Source organism: Ptychodera flava, chromosome 10 (genome assembly GCF_041260155.1).
Source record: "Ptychodera flava strain L36383 chromosome 10, AS_Pfla_20210202, whole genome shotgun sequence".
In the NCBI taxonomy this organism is placed as follows: domain Eukaryota; kingdom Metazoa; phylum Hemichordata; class Enteropneusta; family Ptychoderidae; genus Ptychodera; species Ptychodera flava.
In genome coordinates this window covers 2,986,639-3,005,169 of record NC_091937.1, presented here as the reverse complement: position 1 = coordinate 3,005,169, position 18,531 = coordinate 2,986,639, and the positions used below count along the sequence as shown (strand labels likewise).

Here is an 18,531-nt window from a genome sequence, read left to right as displayed (position 1 = left end):
AACTATTAAAACTGATATGTGATGAGTACAAGGTATTTAAATCGAAGTCAGTCACTGGAACCATTTTTAACATGTACAGTGAAGTGTGATGTCCATGCTGATGACAAGCTGACAGTTCATATTAATGTATTTCCAACTTCAAAGTCACCAGTAAACAGTAAGTTGTGCAGTTTTCACATCTGCATGACAGAATATTACCTGTTGGACAGGCCGACTGTTGGCCATTACTCATACTACGGCATTACTACAACTTTTACAGGGAGCATCCAACTAGAAGACATGTTGGCCAAGCTACCAGAGTCACAATATAGCCTTGTGAAGGCGATGGCATTTAGCCAAATAAATCGCACAAAAAACCTTGCTTTCATACGTAAATTGACCCCTATGGCTAAACACATGCAAATATCAGTCATTGAGTCTAACACAATTACACTTTACAAAGCTATTGAAAGATTTCTTTATGCTAATTAGTTGCACAACAAACCTTTTATTGCAGTGGGAGAAAAGCTGCTCTACTACACACTAGATATAAACCGACCCAATTTTGCATTTTCAGTTTACACCTTTTTCATCTGTAAGGTTGCTTGGAAGACTAGACAAATATGTGGCCTTGCCACTAACATTTACTGGTTTTATATAAAGAAAACCTTACAGGAAATGGCACAATCATGAAATGAATGGCGGGATACTTCTACCACTGCTACTAGAGAATAACCCTGACGTTTTCCATGTATTGCAGTTTCCATTACAGAACACTTACTAGCAGTGAAATTCTCATTTCTTCTCTCTGCAGCAGACAGTTAGAAAAAAACACTGAACTAACTCTGACAGAACATAATTTCATGGAAATTTAACTTGCATCATGAGCAGTGTCAATCATAATCAAATAAAAAATGACATTGTGTTGTACCTGCTGAAAAGAATTCAATGATGATTGGGGATCTGTAATAATTAAACTGCATCAACTTACATGCAACACGCATTTCAATCTATAAACCTTATTGAGTACAGGGGGTCCCTTCCTCCCATTTGGGAGGGGTCCCTTTCTCCCATTGATGATCCCCGTAATCCTCTTTCCATAACTTATTTCATTGTTATTGTTATTGTTACAATAGCAAGGCAGTGATTTCCACGGAAACTACCCTTTCTCACAAGTACCTTACTATACAGGGAAGATGCTGTTGTTCCAGATTATCCTTCTGACAAACTCTACCAGCAATACCCTGAGAACGGCTCTTTTCAAAACTCTAACAATGTTCTAAACACACTCCAAGGACGTGACTGCTTCGGTGTTTAATCGTTTCCTTTACTGCAAAGGAAGGGCTTGTCATTTAAAAGATGTTTCTGGATTCATTGCTATGCTATGCACACCTATTCACAATGGCAATTGACTGAAGGAACTCACAGCAGGTAAAATAATATTACCAAAGTTTTCTTTGAAAGAAAGCAGTTTTTCCAGCATTTTACTATCATCTTATACTTGTGCGATAAACTGTAAAGAGATAATGTCAAATACAAAATGCAGGGTTCTCATTAAAATTTTTAGGGCTGGGCCACCCTTCTGTTTTTGTAGTAATCTACTGTACAAAAGAATACATTTTCATAACAAAAGAATATGCAAATTAATTATTTAAGAAAATTGGCCATCCCTTTGTTTTTCCAAGCTCTAGAGAATAGTAAAATGGTATTCAAGAGACATGAACTGATTGAATTTACAAGACTTAAAAGTTAGCAAGCACAAGAGTGCAGTTAAAGCATAAAGATATCTTCATTATCTGCTCAATGATGCATGATGGGAGAAACTGGATCCTTTTCTGAGTTAGTGGTATGTTATTTCAGGCTGGGGAACACTGTTGATGTAAAAGCCTTGCTTTGCTTCATTAGGTATGGTAGCCCATTCATCCAATCATGAAATTCCAAGTACTGGGCAAAATGTCCACGGCTACAAAGGCAACATAACTGTGGCAAGACTTGTGTTAAAGTTTCCTGTTTTTAAATTTAGACACATTCCTGGTCAATGTTGGTCTTTGTTATTGATTTCAATTAAAAGCTATAGTTTTAATAACTTTGCATTGCCATAACTACATCAGTCAGAATCGTACATCTCTCACGACAGATTTACGGCTCAGAATAACAATATTGATATTTTCTCTTGAAGACTGTAGTCATCTCAGGAATAAATCTATCCTGAATGTGTTGTTGAGTAAACCACAGAAAAGACTAAGCAAACCAATCAGGCTTTCTAATGCCATGAAGTATTCAAGATTCACAAAGGCTGCTAACCAATATGACTTGCTAAATATGTTTCCTTGTGTTTCCTGTGGTTGGTTACATGGAAACTTAAGAATTTATGATTTCCTATTAATGTAGTTTTGTCAGAGACTGCCGAAAATGACTGGGAAACCTATTAGAATTTTAAATGAGCTATCACTAAGTTGAATTTGAACAGTTCGGGGGATGTGAACCGGATATCATTGTGTAGTCATCAACTTGTCTGGTATGTTGTAATCACTTTGTTCACCAAACTCTTTTTTTTCTGTAGGAATTCAAAAAATGAATGAATATGCGTGAGGTGTGCAACTTGCTGCTCTGTCATGTGACCTAAAAACAAGATGACCTTTCACCTTACTAACACATTGTATCTACATGCGAATAAGTGACAACTAAAGTCAGAGTTGTAGAAAGTCAAACAGAAAGGCAGAGAAAGTTTTGTTTCCTATTGTCCATTGCATTTGTAGATTGTCTGGGTGGCTGACAGCTACTGACTTTGCTTTTGATTTGTGTCTATTGTCATCTCAAGTTGGAACTTCCGATATCATGTCACGCTACTCTCCAGACAATGCCGTATATTTTCCTATGGCGGAATCATGGATGAACATTGACAATTCTTTGATGAAAGATCTCTCCAAGATCTTAGAAATTAATTTCCGGAGGTTCAAACAAACCTATATAGTAAAGTTCACGTCCAGTAAAATGGAAAGTAGCGTGAAAGGCTCCTATATTGTGTTCGACGTTTAACAAATCTTTTGCACTAGAGTCAAAGATGCAATAATTATATCTAATTCAAATGGTTTTAGCACATTTTAAAGTTCCAAAGTTTGAATGATGACATTCACATAAAGTAAACCAAACCCCCCCCCCCCAAAAAAAAAAAAAAATACATAGAAATCGAGTTTTCAAAAAAGTCAGGAAAATTTACACTTAGTTTTGACCTGAGTACAGGGTTTGGAATAAAAGTTCATTCCATTATGTTTTCCAGGAAAAGACATGATCCTTCACCTGACCTGTTTTAAGAAGAACAATTCCACCAAAATGTCATAAAAATAAAATAAAGAACTCTGGTCATGGCTACATTTCATGATCTTTTCAGATCTTTGATGTCATTTTGACAGCCCTGACATCAGCTGGGTGTACCACTATCAGCCAACCATGAAGGACTGGCATGCCTTATCAGTAGCAATAAATTTTGTCTCTTTGTCTCACAATGCAAGGTGCAAAAGGAATGTAGTGGTGACTTGAACTGAGACAGCAGGACGACTGCCTAGTGCCAGCGCTAATAAGTTTACTGGTGGGAGCTATTTGTCAAACTGCTGCCTTGCTGTCGGCAAACTTGAAAAGTTCCGCTCGGGTTATTGTGACACTGACTTAGTGTACATACTAGTTTAATTTACATCGTCAAACGTATCAGTTGCTTTAAAAAATCAAAACTTTAGAATTCCTTTGAACTTCAGGTTTAGTTTTCTCATTCCAGATGTGTTTGCTGTTCTCACCAATGCAGTCTTACATGAATACTTTTACAGTCCCTGGAATCAAACAAGTGTCAGTTTTCTCACAACCACTACCATGGCAGGCATTCAGAGTAATTGCAGCCTAGCTTCAACTCAGAATCAAAGTTTTGATCTCATATTTCCAGATTTCTGTTCTTGTTCTGATTTTAGAAATGTTGAAACTGGTAAATTGCTGTGGGAGAGAACTTCACCAGCATATCAAAGCCTGCACAGGTCAAGCTTGAATACAGATTATGAATTCAGGTACCAAACCCTTTCACAATTCTGATCGCATGCCAGGTCCACCCCTTTGACAAAGGACACCGCAAACCTGTCCAGCAGGTCTCATAAAAACTGCAAGACAATTGACTGTGCCCGGCCTGAACAAAGATTGAACTTGATGTGATCTACGTAGATATGAGCCTTGACTTTTATGAACTTGTAAACTTCCAGCCTCCATCACCAGAAATGACTACGTGTCAGATATACCTGATCAGAGTCCGCTAAACAGAAAGCTGATACGGAGGAAATTTGTGCGGAAACAGCAGCAATGACTAGACTTGTTGTATCAACATTGCTGCGTTTACTTGCGGTAAAGTACAAACTTTTAACTAGCCTTTCAAGTGCATAACTGTGCAAATATTGAACATTTTATGGCAAATTTTTGTCTGGGGTCCAACTATTTGTTCCGTTTTAACAGCCTGCACAGTCATGGCAATCTAAATAGCTCACATCACAGTGGCCACTTCCACAAATTTCACTAACATGTTATATTGCTACCCATTTTGAACAAAATTTGCACATAAATAGGATGTAAAATGGATTATCTTTATGAATAAATAGTACTCTAAACATGAAAGCCAAACAACTCTCTCAATAAATTGTTCAGGGCCAAAGATGATTAAAAATATTACAGTTTAACAGAACATTTTTGAAAATGTTATCTATTATATGAATGATGGTGTCAAGTTCCCTTACAGCTTCAAGTTGCTAGGTTTGAGAATGGTCTGGACATGTTCTGAAATGTGAATACCTAGGGGGAATATCTGAGTACCTCATATAATTATAAACTTAACAGATCATTTGTACAACTCTGGAATTATAAAAAACTTTTACAGTTTGTCTTCTCTCAAAAGCAACTTTTGTTTTACAGAAAAATGTATGAATTATGGATTAAAACACCTCAGAGACAATGTGTAATCTTTCAAGTTCACCTTTGAAAAAATTCAATTCTTTATCAAAAATATGCAGGTATTGGTGAACATTATGACTGAACATGAAATGCAAAGAAGAGCAGCTAGGGGCATAGCAGTTAATGTTTATGTACGTGCTGTCACGTTCATAGAGGATAGATAAACTAGCCATATCATGGTCGATAGATTGTACAGATACAATTGCAGAGATATTGATAAACTCTTAACACGTACAATGGTCACTTTGATCCACTGATGTGAAAGCCTCCATAACATATTTAAAGGTTGTAATTTGGTCAAAGACAACACACAGAAATGACATAATCAATAAAAAAATATGTGTTTGGATATTGAGCATCAATGACATAACAGTAAATACGGGAGCATTGATGATTGAAATTGAACAACAATTGTGTTAAATCTTTGACACACTACACCAAGTTCAAACCTGTAGTTACTTGAAGGTACTCTTCCAGCCATACTTGAAAATAAACCTAAACTTAAAATTTGCCATAAAGTTACAAAACATACCTTGGTTTGGGATTGTCCGAGAATGCCACCGACACTACTATGAATTTCCCGCATATCCACACACTTTAAACTCTAACGTCGTCAAATGGCAATATATGACCCAGTAACTGCCGTGCGTCACTCAATGACGTAAATCTGATTGACCAGGTGAATACGTTTACCGTAGCAGTACAGTACAGTCTGGTATATGAAGTCTTGTGTGAACAACAAAAATTGCTGGAAATGTTGGCTCCTTGGTAAAATGTAGAGAAAGTTGTCACACCAGATTTGTTATTTCTCTCAGTACGCTATTCAGTAGACTTGAGGCAACCACCTCTGCTCCACTGTAAACATAACTGGATCTAGTACGTCCTCTGGACCGTCGTTCGGATATGTAGTTCCAAAGAGTTAAATGTTACCACCCACTCATATTAAGATTGAATAGATATCCGGCCTATCCCAGTGTTGAAGAGACCACGTGATTCCTTGGAACCAACAAATCTAGCAGCCACTCCTCTTTAGTGTCTTGAACTATTCTTAAACAAATATCAAACTCCACTGATAAGCCAATGTTACTCATATGCTAATACATTTTCCTTTGATATTTAAATATCCAAAACAATGTGAATTGATATGTAAATGAAGCGCAAGGTTTGATATGCAAACAATTGCAATCTGAGTCAATGAGTCGGCATAACTTCATGTACCAACTTCAGCTGAATAAATTGCTATAATTTAACTCTGTTGAATAGCCAGCACTCCTTACCAGAAATGTTATTGTTTTGAATTGTTGAGCTAACATCCTGTGACAACAAATGTTAAGTACCTCCTGATTTTACAAAGTAATCAATGTAAGAATGGACAGACACAGCTCCGTTTTGCCATTTTGATTATTTGAGTACGGCCTAAGTAGCTGAGTTGGGAAACCACACATCATGAACAATTACCTATTATCTACCAATTAAACACTATAAAACCATTTGTTACAATACTTCTATTGTTTGTTCTTGTATCTCACAATGTAAGGAAATGGGTAAAAAACTAAAAGGGAACATTATTTCTGTCATTGTGACATCAATCTTTTTATACTTTTTTTCTAAGTGAAATTTCTTAACAAAATTCACAGATTATTTTTTAATAGTTTCATAATTATATTTTTCAGCATTTATCTGGTGTTCTTCTTTTGTTTACTTTTTCTTGTTTATTGTTAATGTCACTGAGACATCTATCTTTTTATACCGTTCTTCTAAGTGAAATTTCTCGACAAGATTAAAGCAGTTCCCAGACTGGTTTTAAAGAAAACCATTTTCTGACTGTTCAATTCATTGATGTTTGCTACCAAATTCTGGTATTTTTTCAATAGTATCTATTTTATTTGTTGAAAATGGCTGTTTTAGAGAATATTACAATATTTTTGATTATCACAATTTGCCAACTAATGAGCTTTTTGCCTGATCATGATGGAGATATAATGTGTACTTTTTGAGAACAGTACACCTACGACAAAAGAAAACATCTACAAAGTAGTCAGAACGGAAGTGCGTTATAAGCGTACTTTGCACCATTGTTACAAATCAATGTTATCAGTATTGTCACAAGAATTGTGTCAAGTCTCAAAATATCTTGTATTCATATGAAACTCAGCATTGAATAATTTAGAAACCTTCAAGGAGATATTTTTTACCTCTAGTTTCTTGGAAACACAAGAGATTTACTGATAATGTGGTGCAATAGCCCCAAAGAACTAGTCAGAGATGTCTTAAATTACTGTCATTATACTATAAAACAATTGGAAAAGAACAAAACACACAGGAATTGCTTTTCTGACAGGAATTCCTCAATCTTCCTGAGAACTTAAAGTTGCGACAGCATTTCTGCCATTTTGCAACAACATTACTAAGTATCCGTTGATTGCTGTACAGCTAAGTAAATTCCAAAAAAATTTACTGATTAAACATTTCCTGTGAAGGCTCAAGTCAAGAGCAATGGTATTTGGTCTATGTAACAGTAACTGTTAGAGACTGGATTAATTAAAAGGCTAGAATGATCCATCAATACTTCATATTTTGAACAGCTGACTGATCAACTTGTAACATGATTTGGATCTGTGCCAACAGCTGTCAAGGAGTTCTGAAGTACTTCCTGCCTTACCATAAAGTAAAGCCAACAGAATAGATTTACACTTCTCCCACAATTTTAATTTGAAATAAGATGATTTCCTATAAAATTGAGACATTTGTCTCTGTAGATTAACTTAATGGAAATCAATATCAACATTGTACAAGGTATTTTCAGTTGTTTTTTTTTCAAGTTTTTCTGGCTGCTTTGATAGACACAAAATTTCCAAACATCCGATTGGATGAATACTATCATCTGACCTGAGTCATGTGACCAACAGAATAGACTGATTTTTTCCTGAGCTATCTATTTACAGTTTGTTCAAATTATCTTGTGGAATAGATTGAAATACACTGCACCAAACAGAAATCCGATGAAACAAAGAGCATTTGGCACATAATTTGTTCTGATAATTCAATCTTGAACTATACTCCATTTATTAATTACAATTCTTATATTCTAAATCCAATCAACCATAGTCAACTTAATTATTATTTTTTTGTTGCTTGAGATTTTCAACTGTACCACATGGTCAACCTTCCCATGGTACCTCCACAAAATTTTCCTAAATAAGTTTATTTGCTGCTCCATAATGTTTACAGTGTGACTTTTTCACCAGATATGCATCAGGACTCATGAAAAAACCTTGGGAAATCAATTGGAAATAGCTGCTTGTATAGCTATCATCAATTTGAATAATCTAAATAAATTCATTAGTATCTGACAAATGTTGCATTCACTTCATTGAACACATGGCATTCTTATAATTAACATGTGATTTATTTATCAATGTTCTTTCCATTAAGGAGATAATTTCCAATCTTATCAGATAAGATAGCTGAGTGTGGATTAAAAGACAGTTAGTTGCATATCAGCATTTCATAGGAAGAAGTGGCTATATTGATCAAAACCAAGTATGCCAACACATTCCTCTGTTTGTCTCCCAGGGAATGCACACACACTATTATTCTTTACTTCTGTAAACTCAGTCAGCCTTGATACAACTTCTCCTAACTATTCTACCATTACAATATTAACACTGTCATTTTCCATGCTGTCTTCACCATGTTGTTTTCCAAGTACACATTATACAGAAACCAACACGGCACAGTTCAATTCCCTCCTACCCTCCCCACTCCCCATCCAACTTTACTAAACTGAGACAAACAAGTATTATTAAACTGTCATCAAACTTTGTTTCACCTTCACACAAGTCCCTGAGCTGGTGTTTCTAATCCTGGTTGAAATACAAATACAACTGCAAGATTATGGCCAAACAAACCTTTAACATGGACAAATTTAATTATTCAAACCTGACAAGTGTTGCCAGGAATCCAAGAGTTGAATGAACCGACACACTATACGTCCTTCAGACATTTTTTCCAAAAACCCTAACTGACAATTGTCTATTAACATATCTGATTGTGGCATTATGTAAGACTTTACCATGTGAAAATCACATCATGCTCTCATTGCTGGCGGCAATCATCAAACAGAAAAGACAGACAAAAACAAAACATAGTAAAGGTAAACACGGATGGCGACAGCAAAAAATACTTTATTTATACAAGTAGAATTTGGATCAATAGGTACATACACGCTGGCTAGATCAGACATCCAGCAAGAAACACAAAATGGTATTCAAGTGTTGACATGAAATTAAAACACAAAATTTATCAATGTGTAGATGTTAGCCAATCTATAAGAATATTTATCACTGATCAGATTATGATAAAAAGATTTGTGAAATTCAAAAATATTTGCTCTTTCCCTTGGATAAACCGTAACTTGACATCCCAGACTATCAATGTCAATATTACAGAATGGTGTCTGCAACCTTTCTCTCATCAAGGCTGAACTTTTAAAATTCTGGCTGTTGCTATTGTTACATGAGCTGTCCACAAGGTTCTACTTTCCAGTTGCTAGGCAACAGCTTCCAAACTGTATTTTTAGAAACAAGAGTGTTGATGTCAATGACTTCAAACAGCAAATATCCGCAATTCAATGAACAGACTAAAAGTTTGGCAGGTATTTGGGCAGACTGAAGATTAGTTTCTATCATTATAAATTTATATTATAGAGGATTTTATAATCAGATAGTGTGCAAAACCTTAGTTGAACTATCTTCCATCTTTCAGCAGATTCTGAAAATGATCTGAATCACAGTTCACCACAGTGAATTTGTTCAGTAGTAACATGGCTTGTTATTCTCAAGGGAGAAAAAAGACCTTTGGTCTTAGAAGTGTTAGGGTAAGGCTGACCTCTCTACAAATTGATCAATTGACTGTAAGAATGTACAAAGATGGACTTTCTACAAATTTTTTGTCGAGGTTGTCTTTCCTTAAATGTCTAGCATGGTTCAAGTAAACTTTTAAGTATCTACCAAGCCTGAAGTACTTTAGAATATGCACAGGAAGCTATGCGAACCCATCTCTATCAACAGAAACTGTATGAGAGGATAACCAGGACGGCTTTCTGTTGTGACTTCAGTTCAATTACAGAAACCATATCCTTGTACAAAATTTTGGTTGTGATATTCTTAAAGTAGAGTCTCATATCACAATTAAACTACAATCAAAGAATAGCTTTCTTTAAAATTGTGGTTTGAATATGGGAATGTATAAGAAGGAAGCAGTCAGTGGAATTTATCATCTAGACTAATGCAATATTAGTACTCAGTGTATCAAAACTGTAAAGAAATATTTTATCAGATTTCCTCCACATCCTTTATGGCTATATTGACCCTACATACTGTAAACCTGTCCGAATTGCTACAGACCTATTGTACATGAATGATGACATCACAAAGTCACATCTTTTGTCAACTAAAACATTTGTCTTAAGACAAACCACCATTTCCTCCCATTTTAGTAAATCTGTGACGCTGTCATGGCAAAGACACAGAACAGAACACAACAGAACACAATGTGACGCAACACTACAAAACAAACAGGAATTATAGCCAGAGAGATAAAAAGCCACTACTGGTAATCACACATGTATCCTCACTCAGGATGGAAAGCAGCGGATGACGTTTGTATCCTGTCTGCATTCTGCCTGATGCTTTCCTCAGGCAATTAATGCTTTCTTTTGAAGAAACTCAAATAAATCTTCTTGACCTCACCCCACTTCTTTTTACATCCCCACCCTGGCAATAAAATTTCTATTTTGAGTAGATCGACATTTACGATGCCTTGAAACAATTCTTAACAATGATGCACGCAACTTGAGGCAGTCCAATACTGTAACTGCATACACAGACAACCATCGGATTATGACTTATCTGTGAATTAGACTGTGAAGTAATTGTACTTAATCCTTTCAGCAACAAAATCATGGTACAATCTTTTTGTCTTCCTTGGCAAAGTCAGTCTCCTTCTAGATGGAAAATGCGGTCAAAATATTTGGGCTCATGGTACTTCACTATTTTGCTGGTGATCATAGTTGAGATATGGAAGATATCTGTAACTTATTACAGCTCTGTTAGATGTAATTGACATATACATTAAGATGTATCATTTGATATATTTTCAAGTATTTCGGTTCTGTCAACAAGATGAAATTTCTCAGTTGTTCTACACCCAAAACTATGTCAAGTGCCAATGCTTCAACTTATCAATACAGCCTGTGTGTGTTATGGCCAGTATTATGACCAGAAAGGTGAATGTTAGCCAAGACTACAATTCATTTGTCAACAATAACATAGCATACTGTCACAGGACATTGTGTTGGTGAGGCTTAGTCATGTACCTGTATTTGTATTTCAACCTATTGTAGAAAAAAGAATATAATTATACACGTTTCCCTGTATATACATGATGAATATAATATCAAAAGTAACAGCTACTGTCTGTTTAACACATCTGCTACGCTTGGATACAGAGATCATACCAAGTCATCAGCTTTCATCCAACTTCAGTGGGTGACCCTTGACCCTCAACAATGAAAACAATACAGAAGGACCAACGCGCAGTGGTAAAAGTGACCACCTGTTTTCATGTGACATAGTGTATAGGATGCTGATGGAAATAAGGGATAGATAAATGAATGAACATACATGATGCATAAAACAAACTACCGCTATCACTTTAACTTCAGGAAAAAAACATTTTATCCATTTACAAGGAGAATCAAAGAAGCACCTGTGGAGTAGCATCCGCATTCAGGTTCACTGACACTGACTCAGTGATTCCATTCAATTATCTCTGGTCCACAGTATGTCATGATTATCCATTAGGAGTCATTATTCGGAGAATGACCCATGAGACAGGTCTGCAATACAATGCACATCTCACAGCTTTTTGGGGAATGAAAATTAAGTACTGTCTATTTCCTTTGCTCTGACGCAGAGTGATGGGATTGCTTTTAGTTGCGAAGGAAAATATAACGGTATTGGTAGTAAATCTGTCGCAATCTATCAAAAATTAGCTACTGATACATACAACATTTGGATTGATCATATCAGCTCAACTTGTTAGAGACTGTGTCACAAAATTTGAAAACTGCAGCTTGAGATGTGGCTACACAAAGTCAACTGAACTCAAACATTATTGGTTGAAATTGACACAGTGTTTGATTTGTTTGATATATCTTTATTGAATGAAATATTTAATAGAATGCATGGTCTTCAGAGAATATGTGATCGTCTTTGGTTTTTAGACTCACTACAACATTTCAATCCACAGTATTGGTGAGTCACAAGGTAACAGAGTCCCTGATGTGAAAAAGTGCATGGGTGGCAAAACATACCTGGTGAGAACCTTAATTTTGACAGAAAACACATCCTTGAATTACTTCTGGATGATTAGAGAGTACCTTGATGAGTAAGGGTAGCATTTCTTTTCATACAAATCAATATATTTCACTGATAATCACATGATGGGTTACACGAACATTCATTCTGAGTTTTAGAAACAAATTCAAAGATAGTTTTCCAATGTTTCACAAAATCCCTACGTACTGTATCCTGTGTTAATATTTCATTGTACAAAGGACCTTTATAATATTTCATGTTGATAGTTTAATAAGAATCCAATGTTTCACGCAGACCTATTCCAAAAGTGAAGTAAAGACTTCACATAATAAGAGTGACTTGATGTAGTGATAATGATGAGGATCATAACAGCAAGACATTTCATTGTAAGATGATGCTGTGCAGGGGTCTATCAGTGAAACAAAACAACACAAATACCATAAAAGAAAAGGAACTCTGAATAGCAATATATGGAAAGTGAAATTCATGGTCATTATCCCTAATAGCAACATTGAAGCTTTTCACAGGAGGTAGCGGTCATTCCATTGGTATTTACTGAATCTTGATTCTAAAGGTCACATGAAAAATTACACTCTTATTAAACTCTTATTAAGACTTCAACCTTCAGCAGGGATATCTTTTGCTTGGTTTGTTTCTAAAGGTTACCAGGCCGATAACCAGGCCGATAACCAGACCAATTACCAGGCTGATAACCAGGCTGATAACCAGGCCGACAGCCATGCTGGTAATCAGGCCAATAGCCAGGCTGTCATTTACAGTGCAAGAAAATGACAGATACCATGGATTAATTGCATATGTAAAACAATTTTACTGTTAAAAATCTGCAACTCAGTTTTTACAATGTATTTCAGGATGACTTGAACTCAAATGATGAATATGGTACAAGCAATAGCTATAGAGTTAAGAATATTGATTTTCCAATTTTTTTATCAAGAAAATGTTGTGCCTGTTTAAAAAGACAGTATACAAAAAATCTGGCATAAGATACAGTATATGCACAACAGACATGCCAGGGATAATTTTCAAGGACATTTCAATCTGACATTGTAGTTACCAAGCAATAACCTCAAGACACTTCAATGACCCTGCATTTTCAAACCTGACTTCAACTAATTTATCTCATAAATAGTTTTTGCCAAGGTACAAGGATATCAACATTCTCTTTGATTAACTTGAGATATCCAGTATGACCAGCTTTCCCACAATGCACCATATATCCAGTACAATCACCAGTACTTCCATAAAACACCTGTACTTTTCCATTTCAACCTTTCTCTAGTAACAGATGCATGTCTTCCAAACGAGTACTAAGTTCTGTTTCAGGCATATTTTCAAAGTCAAGACCGTATAATCAACAACGGATTTCACATTGACAGCTAATGTGATGGGTGTCAAATATAACTTTACTGTGCATATGCCATGGTTACAATATGTTAGAGCAGCTATTCTGTTGATTAGCATATCTGGTAGATACCAGGTATTTTACCATGCATATCTTCAATTTCTTTGGCTACATTGGCATGGTAAACTGGGGGAAAATGTCAAAAGTAAACAAGAAACACCGTACATAGGTGCAAATCCTTGAACTTTCCAAATTCTTGTTCAGGTTTCAGACTCATAAATGTCAGAGCCAGTGAAAGCAGATGTCTGTAAAAATACAAAAGGACCATTCTTGTCGCCATAATCTGAGCTACCCTAGACCTATATAATTGATGTATGGCATTCCATTATCAAATCAACTTCCAAATAATCCTCCATTTTATGAGTGACATTATCTCTCTTTTGGGCAAAACATTTGATTGGTGTCTTTTTCACACTTTGTTAGCTAGACAAAGCCCTCTGCCAACTTAATGACCTGATTTAAGACACAACATGACACACAGCCCCACAGGTATAAATAGACTTTTTGTTTCTTATCAGCACCCCTGTCAAGTGACCATGATATAAATGAGCAGTAAACCCTGGACAGAATTAGCCTTAAGCTAAAGACGTTTGATATATGATTGCATTCCAGTTCAAACATGAAAGTAGGTTACTGAGCGTCTCTGTATGCAAATTAAATAATCAGGAACTTCATTTCATTGCATAAAAAGACCAGAAGTGCTCTTGTTGTACTGAATCTAGGCCACAATTTGGTCCAACCTTAATATTTTACTATGGTGTAGCCACACCTAAATACAAGGACCTGAGGTGCCATAGTTGAGTATCTCTTGCTGTAAAATTACTGTTCAAACCATTTATTTAGATTACACTTCGGTGGGAAAAAACATTATCAAGCCAGCTTTTTGTAACTTTTAGTATTTACAATCAGATGTTTACATTCACAAGGAAAACCATTTTCTGTAGAATTGACAACCTGACTCAGACTGTGACTGTACAAATGCCTGTAACGTTGGTAAAAAGGTACAATTCCTGCATTAATGTTCTTTTGGTCTCTGTTTCATTAAAACTTCAAAACATAGCACCATCCTGATGTATGATATATAACATGTTTGAAATGACCAAGTATAAGTGACTAGTTTGCATGCCAAAAACCAGTTTTCACACCTTTCTCAACTTATGCTCCATAAAATAACGTATAGATGAATCTAGACATATCAAATTGAATATCATGTGTATGAAGAAGACTACTTTCAACTGATACACTAATTTAATTTTTTGGACTCACAATTTGTTTAACTTGTTCACCCCCAATTCCCTGTAAACAGGTCAACAATCACCATTGATAACAATGGTTTTGGGACAAACCATGGTGGTGAAAGGTTAAAGCCATTGCCACAGGAAATGTGACTACGACTTTGTACCAGTAACAATATTTTATGCATACCCAAAGTCTGTCAATTATGAAAACAATTTTAGAGGCACCCTTCTCAATCCATTTCTTGTATCAGTGAATGTGTGAAGTGCTAGCTAACAATTTCAATCTTTTATTCTCCATTGAAATTTTTTTAAACCAAATAAATTTCCTGTAGATAAAACTGATTAGGAAGTGGGGCTGTTTATTAATTAATGGGATAGTTTTCCATTCCCAGGTCTCTTTGATTCATTGCAATTTTAGATCTATAACTAATTCTGTTGACAATAACATCACTACTCTTTCCTTTCCAGTTCAGCTGTTGAACAGTAAAACATTAAATGTAAATTTTTCTTTATGAAAGTGATCACAGGAAATGCAGACAAGATTTTGTAAATACTTCAGAAAGCGGACCTCCTTTGATCTGAATCTGACAAGCTACTTTCTAAAATAAAAAAAAAATCTTTAATGTAAAGTAGTGGTTTTGTTGCTGGAGATAAAGATTGGTGACAAAGCAAAAAAATGTTACAGTAATGTGTGAAAACAAGCAGTAGCATAACTCAGATCAATGGAACCATTGTCTGCTTCAAAAGCATAACAGGAAACTCCTAACTGATTGGAAAATTAGAATGCAAAAATATTTTTATTATAACATCAGAACAGAGATAACAGTTGAGGTTTTGGTGTTGAGAATATCTACATGTCACATACATCAGTAGTGCTATCTTAATTTGGATTATGTTTTCCTTCCAATCTTGTAATTTCTTTCCTATGAGATACAAATCATTTGGAAATGATCTGGAAAGTTGTCCATGAATCTGGTACCTTATGAGATCTGCTCAAAAAACTGGTTTTTCGTATCTCAAAACTGAAATTATCATTAATTCCTAATATTAGTGGTCCAATAATAGGTAGTAAAAATTATCCTCAGCCCAAGGACACACCAACACCTTTTGGTTCAAAGCCCATATATGCAGCATATGTAGATTTACACCTATAGAAACTTGACAAAGGATAGATACAGTGAAAGCTACCTTGTAGACTTCATCACTTTGTGATTTGTCATCCACACTGACACAAACCAATTCACAAAGATGCTTGTCTGATAGATTTACACAAAAATAACTTTGCTACAAGAATAATTATCTTCAGATGGAAACACTTGCAAGGTATTTTACAAACAGCATGTCAACATCATTTCACCAAAACTTTGATGAAAGTGACAAAGTTCAGCCCAAACAACAGGTTGTCTCCTACCAACATTATTATCTAACTTTTAATTGACATGGTCTTTTCATAAAAATGTCACTCCTAAATCTCAAAGCATGATGATAAATATCAGAAAACTCAGAAAAGGTCAGTGAATTTATACAATTTTGGCATTTTAGAATTCCTTCATTCCATATTGCTGTGTTTGAAACAACTTAGCCTGGTCAAAACTGCACCTGTTTCATGAACACTGGGAGTACACCAAATTTTACATCAATCATATATCTGTCAACAGCTTTGTCTCTTTCATCAGTTCATCTTTGAACTGACTTAGAGGTCCTTTTCAATGAGAAAATACAAAATACCCCACAGAGGGGTTTCAGGCCAGAATGTGTTTTTTCTATCAGATTGAATGATTTCTAAAGTCATATCAAAATATCAGTTTCCAAGGATCAGAATGAATATTTGTCAACTCTGATTTTACATTCATATGTATTCCTTGATTGAGAAAGGTGTAGCCTTGTTGATCTTCAATGTAAGATGCAACTCAGAGAGTGGTAGTACAATGAACTCTACTGTGAGGCAGTAAACATGAATTTTTCAAGACATGCAGTCTCCTTTATCAGATGCTGGCTGGAATGAGTATAATTTGTTTGATTTTCACACTACCCCTTTCTTATGATTTTTCTTTTGACATCTCTGTTTCCACATATTTTACTCTCAATATTTTGTGGTCAGTTGCTTCACATTTTCATTCCACTCCAGTATCTAATTAAGTAGATTATTTGTCTTCGAAGACTAATGCTACCCTGTTGATCTCATTGTGCCAACGCTCTCTTAGTTTGCTTGTTCTTCGGTTTGAAAAGTTATTTGTTATGACAACTGTCATGGTATCGGAACCCTTGATTACTTTTACCAATTGAAAGCATGGTTTTCACTTTGCATGCAGATAACATAATATGTCATCGTAGATCTTGTGTTTGTGTCACATGTTAATGAGGTATGCAAGTGTACATGTATACAGTGATTGACTACTTGAGATTTAAAGATATTGCAATACCACACACTTTACATTCCATATCAAGGTCATAAGGAAAGTGAATTTGTTCCTGGAAGACAAGAAATTCTGACTGTCAAACAGGATGTTTCTTAGGTAGGAATTACCAAGGTAGGTTTAGCAAGTAATAGTGATTGACTTACAGGAAGTAGAAGCAGTGAATCGATGGAGTGTCTAGCAGCGCCCCGCTGTCGCTCACAGAAATCTTGAAACTCTACAACACCTTGCTTCTTTTCGTTGAGCAGCCTGTGAAAACATGACACCTCATTACTATCAAGATGCCGACTCATCTGCTTGTAACACTGGGAGCAGTTTCTCAATGAAAGTATTGTTTAGAATGGAACATTGGTAAATTTTACGGATATCAAGGGTTGATTTTACATGCAAATGAGGTCATGTTGAGTTTTGTCAGGTAGTTTATCACGGACACTTGTCATCATTCACTAGGACAATGACTTCCTCATAACATTTAATTATTGTAACAAGCAGGTTTAAAAAGTGACAAGAAAACCTGTCATTGTTATCAGGATCACTGGCAGACAGTAAAGGCGTTTATAATTCACAAACTGATTCTTGTTTTTCCTGTGTAAAGATCAGTTGATATCACCTTTTTTCCTGTCTTCTTAGAAGTTTAGCCGACAAAATGGAAAATCAACATTTCAGCTTGGAAGTGTCTCAGAAGACCCCGCTTTCAACCACAAAGCATTTTACTGCAGGGCTAATAAAGCTTTAGCAGTGTCTTTTTCAATATACAGTACACCTTTACTATGGTTTGTTTTTATGTCTGGTAATTAGAGCTACTAAAAGCTGACAGTTCAAAATTTACACTAGGGTATTCAGCGACTGCATTTGTTAAAAAGACATGGAATGTTCATTATTCTGGCTAGTACAAAGAATGCATAGTAGCGTAACACAGTGATAGCAAACTTGTTGACCATCAAGACAAACACTGTTTGGAAAGAATTCAGTAACAGATGCCTAAGATGTCTCCGCGTAAGATCAACAAAAGCTGTCAGCTTGCAAGTGACACGTTGACAATGCAAGAATTTTGCTTGCTATTCATAGCGTCATTTTTCAAATAGCATCAACTTTGTAAGTTCATATTTTCA

At 35.5% G+C, this 18,531-nt stretch overlaps 1 protein-coding gene across 3 annotated transcripts in view; it reads right to left on the bottom strand.

The window, feature by feature from the left end:
* LOC139141751 (rho GTPase-activating protein 20-like) overlaps positions 1-18,531 on the bottom strand; it is a 63,757-nt gene that overhangs the window by 13,391 nt on the left and 31,835 nt on the right. The window contains exon 7 of one of the 3 annotated variants that reach the window (XM_070711380.1): positions 17,566-17,668. In XM_070711380.1, the coding sequence (XP_070567481.1) occupies positions 17,566-17,668 (103 nt within the window). Of the gene's footprint in view, positions 1-198; positions 349-5,491; positions 5,871-17,565; positions 17,669-18,531 lie in introns of those variants that run through there. The other 2 variants (XM_070711381.1, XM_070711383.1) reach the window with 2 other exon arrangements.